Genomic DNA, 12,646 nt, shown 5'->3' on the forward strand with positions numbered 1-12,646 from the left:
ATCTATCTATCTATCTATCTATCTATCTATCTATCTATCTATCTATCTATCTATCCATCCATCCATCTAATCTTAAATACAGCTGCCTCTCCTAATTTGCAGATCTCAGATCCGCATTCTTGAATATGTGCGGAGTCCTAAACCTAGGTTTCTATGGATTCAGCTAGAAGTGAATGTTTTAAACCAGAGAGAAAACAAAGTGAAATGAATTAATACAATCTTCTCTGGTAAATTTCACAGTGGATCTCACATCTGTGGACACTCAAACCAAGGAGCGTGAACTGGAAACCTACAGCAGAGTTCAAACCATTGCTTCGGCCTATAAAAATTCAGAGGTTTTTCGCACAACTTTGGAGGCCATTGAGGAAGCAAAATGCAGTGTGAAAGAGCTGCCACCAATACCTTTTAAATGTGAAGACTCACCCAGTGCACTCTGTAAACTATGCATTCTGTTGAGGTAAGCCCTGTCTTAAAGAGAACATGTTTTCAGTATGTAAAGTCTCAGATCTATGCTCCTTCTCAAAGTGAGAATGAATTTGGCCTGCATTTCTAATGTTTCATTCTTCACTTTCAGGAGGACAACAAAGAATTTATCCAGAGATAAGATTGGCATAATCATGCGGGTTTTCCAAAATGTGTTCTTTGGCCTCTTTGTGGCATTTTTCCTTCTAAGGCTAAACAACGATTTTCTTAAAGGAGGTGTGCAAGACCGTGTCGGGCTTATTTACCAGTGTGTAGCAGCTCTACCATATACAGGAATTCTCAATGCACTGTCCCTATGTAAGTTTGCCTGTTTTGTTAGTAACCACTTTAGAAAGGATATGTTTTCAGGTTCATTTCCCCAGAGATGATAGCCTCAGTCTTACTGTTAATCTCAGATAGAGTAGACCCAATGAATTAGCACGATTTACCTATGTATTGATTCACCATTGACCAAGTTCTTCCATGAATCTAGTCTAACCCCTTGCTTCTCAAACTTTGGTCCTTCCAGGGACGTAGCTAGGATTTTAGGAAAGGGGGGGGGGGGTCCAGACTAAGTGCCACCATTATAATGGGGCTTGGGGGGGGCGGCGCAGCAGCACACACCATTCATTTTTCTAATGGAAGGGGGGGTCTGAACCCCAAGAACCCCCCCCCCTCCGGCTACATTCCTGGTCCTTCAAATGTTTTGGATTTCAGCTCCCAGAATTCCTGACTGTTAGTCAAGCTGACTGGACTTCTGGGGAGTTGAAGTCCAAAACAACCAATGTGTGGGAACCAACGGATTAAGAACAGTAGGACTCTGGTTTATGGCTTTAGATTGGAAGCATGTATATTGGGTATATCAATGTGGGGAGGCATTTAAAATCTTTTTTCTTACAAAACAGAAGCCACAGTGGGTGTGTCTGTGTTAGTAGGACAAGGGCTACATCTGCACTGCAGAAATAATGCAGTTAGATACTTGCTTTAATTGTCATGGCTCCATCTTATGGAATGATGGGATTTGTAGTTTGTGGCACCAGAACTCCCTGACAGAAAAGGCTAAATTTCTCACAAATCTACAAATTCCAGAAATCTGTACCATTGTGCCATGGCAGTCAAAGTGGTGTTAAACTGCCTTATTTCTGCAGTGCAGAAGCAGCCCAGGAGCATGAAATGAGTGAGTAGTAATTGCTCCATACCACACTCCAGCAATTATGATCCCAATGAAAAGTCCCCTCAAAATCATAGTGTGGAACAACTATTAAAACTTTCAGAATAGCTCAGCCAGCTCTGCTCATAACTGTTATAGGCATTGATAATGACACCAGGTATAGCTACCTGCCAGGGGAAATAGCTACTGGGTTGTGTGTATGTACCACAGTCTTGGTCCTAATCTCTCCTCTTCATTATTACTTTTAAAGAGGAAAAAATGGGGAAATTAGCGGTAGTATTTATTGTGGAATCACAGTGGTTCATTCATTAGTATTCTGTAGGGGATACATCTGTATGATACTGTGATCCATAGTTTTTGTGGGTTTTTCGGGCTATGTGGCCATGTTCTTGCAGAGTTTCTTTCTGACGTTTCGACTTTACATACTGTCATCCCTTAGTCATCCTCTCATAGTTTCCCAGCACTACTCCACTCAATTTCTTCTTCTTACTGGAGCAAGTCAACCTTCTTTGGGAAGGATGGAAGAATCATACAGACTCCTCTGGTGTAGTTTCCGTCAGCACTACTCTTTTTAAAGAGGTCCAGCTTTGAGGTAGATAGTGACCTGGAAGACAGGCAAACTGATAATGTCACTGTCAAGTCGTAATTGATGTAAATGTGAAGAGGTGGGCACCAGTTACAGTATATCACTGTGCATGCCCAGTTGCCCTTCAGATATTTGTACCCTGCGTATGAAGTTCTAAAAGAACTCTCTTCAGCTGAATATGCTTACAGAGCTCCCATGATCAGAAAGAGAGATACTGTACTGCTGAATACAGGAAGATCTAAAATGCAGCCTGCTGTATGGGGCAGTTGGTGAATGTAGTTTACATAAAGAGTCAAGTCACCCTGCTCCCTTTAGCTCTCTTTGGGGCTTCTGTCTACGGAAATGGTCTGACAGTGTCCTTAAGTACTGTTTTTTTAATTTAATTGATAGTGAAATATAAATAACAATTATGAAGAAAAATGAATTAAAGGTAGGTGTTACTGTATATACAACATATATAAAAAAGAGAAACAAAGAAAAGAAATAAAAAATAATGTGAATCTAAAAATACAAGCAAATCAGTACTTATTATATAGAGAGATATCTTGTAGAACCTTTGAGACTAAATGAAAGACAGCCTGAGCTTTCATAGACTTCAGTCTACTTCCTTAGATGCATTTTGAGTAGACTGAAGTCTATGATAGCTCATGCTGCCAACTTCTTTTGTTCAGTTAGTCTCAGTGGTGCTACAAAATGTCTCTACATACTGATTCTACAGACTAACACAGCTATATATTTAAATTCCGTATTTATTAATAAACCAAATTCCACCACAAAAGTGAATGATAAGACTTCCCATTCATCTATACACATCATAGTATTACTCCTGTTAGAAATAATTTATCCTCTAACTATTCTAATTCTATTATTTTCATCTAAAAAAAATAAACTTTCAAACAGTATTTATGAAATGAATCCTAATATTGCCATGTATCCTCTTAAATCTTTGACATACTCCATAAAGAGTTTTTAACGCTTTAAAAAAATTATGCCATTGCCATTAACAGTTAATCAATTTCACTAGTTCAGCAAAGTCCATCATCTTTTTCAGCCATTCTGAGATATTCAGTCCTTTATTTTCCCCCCAATTTTTAGCATAAGTTAGTCTTGCAGCTGTAAACCTATAATATACTACTTTTATCTTCTTTTTCATTCTTATTTTCAAAATCAGCCATATTTAGTTAATAAAAACAGTTCAGGTCTAAGGGCAATATCTTTACCCAAGATCTTTTATATAATAGAAGTAATTTTCATCCAGTAATTCCTGGCTTTTTTATATGTCTACCAGAGATCGAAAAATGTTCCGATCTTCTGTTGACATTTCTACTTAGTACTGTTTTAGGAAGTCTAACCACCTTACAGTATTATAGCCCTTTGATGCCACTTTAGCTTCCATGGCTCCATCCTATAGAATCCTAAGGCATTGTTCCTCTATGCCATCCCATGGCCTGTTACAGACTGCCAAAATAAAGCTGCTTCGAGTCTCTTTGGAGGTATGCTATTTAAATGATCCATAGGTCCTAAGAGTCCGGAGGTCGCGCCAAAGCCACACTCCATTCCTAAGCACTGGAGTGCAGCTTTGGTGCAGCTTCTGGATTCTTAGGATGCATGCATCATTTAAACAGCATACCTCCAAAGAGACCCGAAGCAGCTTTATTTTGGCAGTCTGTAACAGGCCCATGAATACAAAATACTTCACCTAAACCAAAACTCTAGCAATTGGAATATGAAGCCATGGTGGTTAAAAGTTGTATCGAACTGCTAGAACTGTAGTATAACATACCTTGGTTGAGCTGAAGAATGAAAGTAGGGACACTACAGAAGTACAGATTCTTTTCAAAAGAAAATTAATTTCTTAACTCCTGTACTACTTGTTTGTGCAAAACATATGACAGTATGGTCTGTTTTCCCCCTTTTCAGTACACCTTCAAGAAAATATGCATATTCACAGTCTACAAAGCAAGGCTGAATTCAGTTTTGGATTGCAATGGGATCTTCCAAAGCAGAGAGTTATCTAATTCTTAAAACATGTATACTTTGCATACATGCATAACATGTTCAGAGCTATCTATCTGATGTGGTCCTGTATAAGGTGCCTAATGGGTAAGAATATAATACAAAGCAAATATTACAGAAGCTAGTGTAGAGTTGGTTAATGTGTAGACTTCCAGATGTTGATGGACTATAATTCCCAGCATTCCTAACCATTGGTTGTGCAGACAAGGGCTGATAGGTATGGTAGTCCAACCGTTTCTGGAGAACAGTACTTTGTCTACCATGATTTTAAGTGTACATTTAGAATATAGATGGGTAGTGTGTTCTTTGCAGGACTACCCTTTGGATGCTTTGGTTAACTATTATTGCTTCTCCTTTGTGCACCTTGCAGTTCCAGCACTACGGGCTGTTGGAGACCAAGAAAGTAAAGATGGTTTATATCAGAAGTGGCAAATGTTGCTTGCCTACATTGTGCACTTCCTGCCCTTTAGTGTCATCGGTATTGCACTTTATAGTGCCCTTATATATTGGTAGGTACATTGGCAGATGCACCTTCTCAGCTGGGCAACAGCTGCATATTCAGTTGATACTCTGATCTTTCTCTCTGACATTTTCATTCAGAGTGGCTAAGGATAACTCAAGGGGATTTGTTTAGTCTAGGATGGTTACTTAATCATCACCAAAGGAATACATCACCAAAAAGATGACACAGATTTGTATAAATTTGCATATGACAAATGCGGAATGTATACATGGAAATGCAGAATATTTGTTTAAGCAGAAATATAGTACATCTCACCATAATGGGGAGAGTTGTAATCAAGTCTGCTGTCCACGGGAAAGCTATGAATGGGTAATTTCATGGAGTGAAGGCCTAAATATCCTAAAAGTGCCAGGTCCCATCGGATCTTGGAAGCTAAGCAGAGTCAGCCCTAGCTAGGACTTGGATGAATGAATACTAGGTGCTGTAGGTTATATTTCATAGGAAGGAAGTAACCAAACCATCTCTGAGTATTCCTTGCCTAGGAAAACTCAGTGAAATTAATGCACCACCAAACAGGTGATTTGAAACCAGAAACACAAAGCTTAAAGGTCCCTGATCTCCCTCATCATGGTTAGCTTTAAATTTGACTTAGTTGTTGTGTGCCTTCAAATCATCTCTGACTAATGGTGACCCTAAGGAGACCTATAACAGAGGCTGAGACTCACCCAGGGTCACCATGGCTAAGTGGGGAATTGAATCCTGATCTCCAGAATCACAGTAGAAGCAGGGTGAATAACTACTCTGTGCTTGCCAAATGTAGGGTTAATGTTGCTGCTGTATGACTTTGGAGTATCAGATTTTCAAGAAGCCACTAATAAATATATTGTGAGTTTCATATATATTCATATATTCATTCTTGCTGAAAAAATGTGGCTTTTATCAAATTAATCTTATGTTACTGAGAAGTATGAGTTGGTCTGTGCACACTCAGTAAGACAGCACTACTTTTTGGATGATCATAGGAAGAAGCCCCCTTTTTAATGTACACCCATGTGAAACTTAATATGTAGAGATTGTGGAACATGGAGAGAACAAATCTACCCTATCCCTCTGTATTGATTTTCTTCTTGTTACTGTTGAATAGTATTAACATTTCAATGAAGGAACATTGAAGTTTTGTTCAGTGAAGGGACACTGTATTGAAGAATTTGGGACTGGAAAAATAGAATATTTTAAAACTTTGTTGTTCTTTGAAGAAAACTATTTTTATTTATGCAGGACTGTGGGATTATACCCAGAAGTTTCTCGATTTGGTTATTTTTTTGCTGCTATTTTAGCACCACATATACTTGGTGAACTGCTTGCGCTTGCTTTCCTTGGTGTCATTCAAAATCCACATATGGTCAGTGGAGCAGCAGTCCTACTTAATGTAGCTGGTGTCTTAGCTGGGAGTGGACTTATTAGGTAAGACAAAGCATGATGTATTATGTGTGGTTATATAAATAAAAAAGCTATCAGTAGGTGCCATTTGATAGAAAATGAGACTATAGAAAATATTTAAACAATAGCATTGTTTCACAAAACAGTACATGTTCACAAAACTGTAAAAAAAGGAAGTTAGGGCTGCAGTGGCATGTTGAACATTTAGGTTTTAGTCCCACCAAGCCATGAAACTCATTAACTCAGCCAGTGTGTGATTTGTGATTTGCCTCACAACCATATGAAGCATAAAATTAGAAGGAAGGAAGCAGTGCATGGCACACTGAGCTCATTCTAGCATAGTGGAATATAAAGGTAACTAGTAAAATGATTTAAAATGCAAGAGATCTCCTATATCACACCAACCAAACCAGTTGCTGAGGAAGGGGAGAAGGAGAAATAACACAATGGACAACCAATTGGCGGGAAAAGGCCACAACTTTAGAAAAACAGAGAGGGTTGGCCCGAAAGCATGAGGTCTTGATCTGTCATCCACCAACCCATGTTGGTCGATGAACTGAAATGCCAAGTCACAGCCAGGCTTCGGGATGACAGAGGGGTAACTGGCTTAAAATGTCCTCCACTTAGGGAGCCAGTTATGTGCATCTTTGCCCCATGTCACTGGGGGATGCTGAATTGATGCCACCCCCACACTGGTGACATCATAAACTCTCAGCACCCCCAAGTCCGCGTGGGACTCCCAATCCAGTGCTCCGCAGCACAGGAAACCACACCCAGCAGATCCAAGACCTATGCTACTGCCCCCAGAACAGTTGTGACAACGCAAGCAACTCTGAAACAAGGGGGGGGGGGGGGGGGAGCTGAATAAAATGGTGCCAGGTGCTGACGCTGTGCAGCCCTAAATAGGCTGGCCGGCCAATGGGTAGCCAGGAAGCTGGAGTGGGACCTCCCGCCCCCAGACCTCCTGGCCAATGACAGGGCTGCATGTACCACAGCCACCAATCCAGGGTCACCTCCTCAGTTCCAAGGGAACCGGGGAGTTGGAGTCTCTGGCCTTGGAAGTGTCCCGGCCCAGAAGTGCAGCGCTTCCCACTCCCAGGGAACCTGGGAGTTGTAGTCCACCGGCCATGTAGACTGGAAGTGCTGCCAGCCTGTCCGCTGCACTGCAGAGCCCGGAGGTTGGTGCTGCAGCACGGACCCCTGCTGACCACTGGACCACCAGGGAGGTCGCCTTGCTTCCCCCACCCCTCACAGCAACAGGACCAGACCGAGTGAGTTGGGTAGTCCCATTTTGCCTAACTGAGGAGCTTATCACTTGACTATTAAAACTGGTTTACCTCTATCTGGTTTAAAGCTTAGTTCGGGTGGCATCTGCTGCCCAAATACAGCCTGGGTCAATCCCTGCCTCCAGGAGCACTCCTTACGGCTCTTTTCAGATTCGGGAGTTTTTTGACTTAAGAAAATGCCTGGCGGAGCACTTTTGGAAGCAGAGATAGACCTGGGCTGTATTTAGGCAGCAAATTCGGAAGCAAAAAACTTCTGATAAGATCAGGATGCCACCAGAATTAAGCTTTAAACCAGATAGAAGTAAGTCGGTTTTAACAGCCAAGCGATAAGCTCCTAAAACAAAGGCTTGTGGAAAGCTTAGAAGTAGGTCCTGAAGTGAGTAGCTTTTTACTTCTCAGCAAACTGATGCTTAGACTGACTCTAAAAATGTACCATTTCTTCTGTACCATTGTTATGCTCATAATCATGGTCAGAGTAATCCTACTGGCTGGGGAGAGCCAAATATTGTATGGACAAACCATCTGATCCAAAGCTCTGCCAGATTTGTGCTGGTAGAACAGAAAGAAAGGAGAAGCAGATTCTTCTCTTCTTTCCTGTTTCTGTTGGGGGAAATCCTGCCCTTTGATCAAAAGGAGGAAAATTATGTATACTAGATCCAGGCAGGGAAACATTTCCCTGTATTTTGTCTGGGATATTTCTGGAGAAATGAAGAGATCCTACAAATCCAATGCTTCTACCAATCCAGCCATTACACATCTGCCAATCCTAAGAGGCCTACCTTCCATAAATATATATAATTCCCTTTTACCAACACAAAACACTAATGATCAACATATGTTCTTGGGACAAATGTTGGTCACCGTGACACAACTATTTATTAATTACATTTTAAATATCAATGTTTGTCCAATCAGATCAAAGCAGTGCTCTCTATCCTCTCACTTTAGCTTCACAACAATGGTGCAGTCATGCCAAGACAGTGTGGCTGGTCCCACGTTTGTCTCAGTGAGTTTCCATGGCTCAGTGGGGACTAGAACCTGGATTGTCCTAATTTTTTGGCTGCTTTTAAAATGTCCCATTTTTTCTCTCCTCTCACTTTCCCTGTTTGTTCTCAGCTTACTTTAGTTGCTGCAAACTGGACTCAAAGTACTAAAGCAGTTTTAACTCAAGTAACTCAGTAGAGATGGGAAAGAATCGTGTCCTTCCCAATAAGCTCAGGCAAAAGAAACTGCTGCAGCTTTCCCAAGATTGTGTGTTCTTGTTCATTAATAATTTCTGCCCTCTTGACCACATTCCAATGTTGCTTGGTTACATGTGTCCCAGTTTCCCAGTTTGTGAAATGTTGGAGGGTATGCTATATGAAACTGGGTCTCAGGGTGCTACGCAGTTGGAGAAGAATTCATCTGCCTATAAAAAGATTCCAGGCCAAAAGATAATTCAGTACATATGCTAATTCTATATAAATTGATCTGCTGCATAGAAAACCAAAGTTTGTCTTTATCTGCAACACCGAAATTGGTGTGCGTGCAATAAATGACACTATTTCGCATTCTTATCTGGTGGAGTGAGATAGCAGAACAGAATTCTTAAAGCAAAACAACTCTTAAGTTCTATGAAGTCATGAAAGAGAATAATAATAAAACTAGGAACATGATCAGATAAGAGTTATCAGGTCATAAACAGAAAGATCAGTTTGGAAATGCCCTGAAATATAAATAGTGTGTCTGAAGGGAAGTAATTCATAAATACATCTGTCATATGTCTTCAGTCAAAAATGTTATTACAGTCAGCCGTTCAATCCTTATTTATCTAACCACGGCATGAAAATATGCTAAAAATGTATGAAATCCCAAAATCAAAGCTTGATTTCTGCCATTTTATATAAGGGACACCATTTTACTACACCATTGCATTTAATGGGTCTTGAGCATCCACGGATTTTGATATCCATGGGAGCTTCTGGAACCAAACTCCAGCAGATACCAAGGGCCCACTTTATAGGAGTATTTGAACAGTCACAGATCTGATTAAGTGCCCTCCATTGTTTCTGATTTTTAAATAAATTGTAAAAAGTCTGTTATAATAGCACAAACCAGGTCTGGCACTACCATTAGTCCAAGGGATGCAATTGGCTTAGGTGCAAGATGCTCATGGACAGTGGCAGCCACTCTGTTGAAGATCAAATCTGTGTGTCATATGACCTTTCTTGAAAACATTTATCTTCATTTTTTTAATTAAAATGTTTTTATACAGGTATTACTCTTCTGCCCTGAATAAGCTTTCATAGCCTGAGGTCTAATCTGCACTACAGAAATAATGCAATTTGACACTGTTTTTAAGTAACATCTATGCTATGGAATTCTGGGGTTTGTAGCTATGTGACATATTTAGCTTTCTCTGCCAGAGAGCTCTGCTGAATCTGCAAATTACATATCCCAGGATTCCATAGCACTGAACCATGGCAGTTAAAGTGGTTTCAAACTGCATTATGTCTGAAGTGCAGATGCAGCCTGAGTCTATAGAAGCTTCTGTTACACCTTCTCTCAGTCTCAGCTACAAGATAACCTTTGCATATTGATATTCCAGACTAACATAGCTATGTCTCTGAATTCTACTCTCGTGGGAAACACTGTTATTGGATGGCATAAACATGAGTTTTATTTGTTTCTTGAAGGAGCTTGGAGGACATGCTTATTCCGATTAAAATGTTAAGTTATTTTACATTCCAAAAGTATGCCAGCGAGATCCTTGTTGTGAATGAATTTTCTGGATTAACATTTACATGTGGTAAGTACTAAAAACCAAAACCAAAAAAACCATCTCTTTTACCCAGAGAGCGAATTCTGTTCATACATCTGCATGGATACCACATTCTGAATTAAATAGTCATTCATTAGAGACATGACTAGAAGCCAAAGAAAACAACTACCAAGGACTGTAACATGAATGGTGCAATTTGTGGAGGTGAAGCAGTTTCTCTTACCTGCTGTTTCCTCACTGTACCTGCTTTTAGCCAATTCTTACACCCATGTGTTCCACATTGTGGTAAAACGTGTCTCTCTGTGTGTGGGAGAAATGGCTGAAGTAAAAGACCTGGGATAAAATTATCTTCAGGCAATGTATATACCGTGTATATGAAACATACATGAATTTCATTTTTAGACTTGGGCCCCTTCTCCAAGATATTTCATTACATATATTAACAAAAACAAAAAGATTTAAAAACCCAAAATTAAAAACACTTCTGGACCCAGTCATTTCACATAAGAGATACACAACATGTATAGAGTTTGGTGATGTAATTACCAAAAATATTGAAATAATAGGAAATGAGGATAATAATAATGTGGGATAACAAGTGGTAAAGATGGAAAGTGTGGACCTACTTTTTTGAAGTCTACAAATAAGGACAGGAGCAGTTACCTAAACTCTAGAACAGTATATTGGGCTACATCTGTTTGGAAACTTCACCTAGTTCAAAACATGGCAGCCAGATTGATTAATGGGAAATCCAAGAGTGATTACGTTACATCAGTATTAAAAGCACTCCAATACCTGCCAATTAGTTTATAGGCAAGGTACAAGGGGTTGGTTATTACTTTTTTAAAACCCTACATGGTTTGGGTCCAGATTATCTACATGACCACCTCCTCCTATATAATCCACACCATATACTCAGGTCCTCTGGTAGACATTTATTCTAGTCTGCCAGGACTAGGTTGGCAACTGTCAGCCAGAGGAATTTTAATTCAGCTGCCCCAAGACTGTGGAATGACCTGCCGGAAAAGATTTGACAGCTGAATACACTGTCCAGATTTAACAGAGCATTAAAGACCAGTCTCTTCTGGCAAGTCTCTTATCCGGATGAAATTTAAATGAGGATTGTTCAATATGTGTATAACCTTAGTTTTTTGTGGGTTTGGGGGGGTATGTGGTCATGTTCTAGAAGAGTTTATTCCTGACATTTCGACGGCATCTGTGGCTGGTGAAATGTCAGGAATAAACTCTTCTAGAACATGGCCACATAGCCCCAAAATCTCACAAAAAACTATGGATGCCAGCCATGAAAGTCTTCGACTTCACATTGTGTATATACCATTTGCCTTTTAAATTGATGTGTATTTTAACTGATGTGTTTTAACTGACGTTTAATTGTTGTTCTTACCTTGATCAATGGCAAGAGCCAAGTAAAGAGACGATGATGATGATTATACGGTCTGAGAGCCACACTGAGCCATTTTGGCCTCCCTAAACCTCAAAGGGCCACATTACTCCATCACAGCTGCCACTTTGAGCTACTAGAAGTGACATTCCACCACTTCCAATCACTGTATTAGGGCTCTGGATGAAATTTATTTGGAGTTTTGGGGATTGTGGAGACACTGGTGACAATCTCAAGGGCTGCAGTTCACACAGTTCCCACCTGTTAGAAGCTTCTATGCTCGCGCCTTGCCTTTTCAGGGACTGCAGAAAAACACTGATAAAGCATTTCCAGTTACCATGACCAGTAGAATAAAAATCTTTGAGAAGGAATGAGCTGGAATTAGCCTTGCTTAAATTTAAACCTCTCACATCTACCAAATGGCCAGACTTTCTGAAAGAATCTGTGAAAGTGTTGTTATTGAACATCTTTTTTCAGATACTCAAAATACTTCTTTTGGCAGGTCACTTCAATGTTTCTGCTGGAGTTCTATCTCCCTGTCCATTCTCTCAAGGGATTCAGTTCATCGAAAGAAACTTTCCTGGTGCAGCATCCCGGTTCACAGCAGACTTCTTAATATTGTATGCCTTCCTCCCAGCACTCATAATTTTAACTATTATAAGCTTCAAAATAAGAGATAAAGTTATTATCAGGCAATAAAAGTCAGAAATATGATGTGTTGGCATCCCTTCACTGGTTCCCCCTCCCTTTCCATATTCAGTACAAGCTCCTGCTGTCGACGTTTAAAGCCCTCCATGGACTGGCCCCTCCTTACTTATCAGACCTTCTTTCTCCTCACCTTCCCACCAGGGCCCTCCGTTCTGGTAGTCAAGGTCTGCTGTCCCAGCCCAGGATTTCCTCTGCCCGGATACGCCCCTTTTCATTCACTGCCCCTCACTCCTGGAACCTTCTTCCCCCGCAAAACAATGATCCATCTCTTCTTTTAACCAACTTCACACGGAGTGAAGACCATCCTGTTAGAGAAGCGTTCCCAGGCATTGCATAATTGTCACTTGCTTT

The 12,646-nt window shown here is 40.3% G+C and overlaps 1 protein-coding gene across 1 annotated transcript in view; it reads left to right on the top strand.

Moving 5' to 3' along the window:
• Positions 1 to 12,286, top strand: part of ABCG5 (ATP binding cassette subfamily G member 5) — a 27,097-nt gene extending 14,811 nt beyond the window's left edge. The window contains 6 exon segments of the mRNA XM_042468018.1: positions 241 to 457; positions 575 to 780; positions 4,606 to 4,744; positions 5,977 to 6,162; positions 10,100 to 10,212; positions 12,090 to 12,286. Coding sequence (XP_042323952.1) covers positions 241 to 457; positions 575 to 780; positions 4,606 to 4,744; positions 5,977 to 6,162; positions 10,100 to 10,212; positions 12,090 to 12,286 — 1,058 coding nt within the window.
• The last annotated feature ends 360 nt before the right edge of the window (positions 12,287 to 12,646 follow it).

This window comes from Sceloporus undulatus, chromosome 1 (genome assembly GCF_019175285.1).
Source record: "Sceloporus undulatus isolate JIND9_A2432 ecotype Alabama chromosome 1, SceUnd_v1.1, whole genome shotgun sequence".
NCBI classification, from domain to species: Eukaryota; Metazoa; Chordata; class Lepidosauria; order Squamata; family Phrynosomatidae; genus Sceloporus; species Sceloporus undulatus.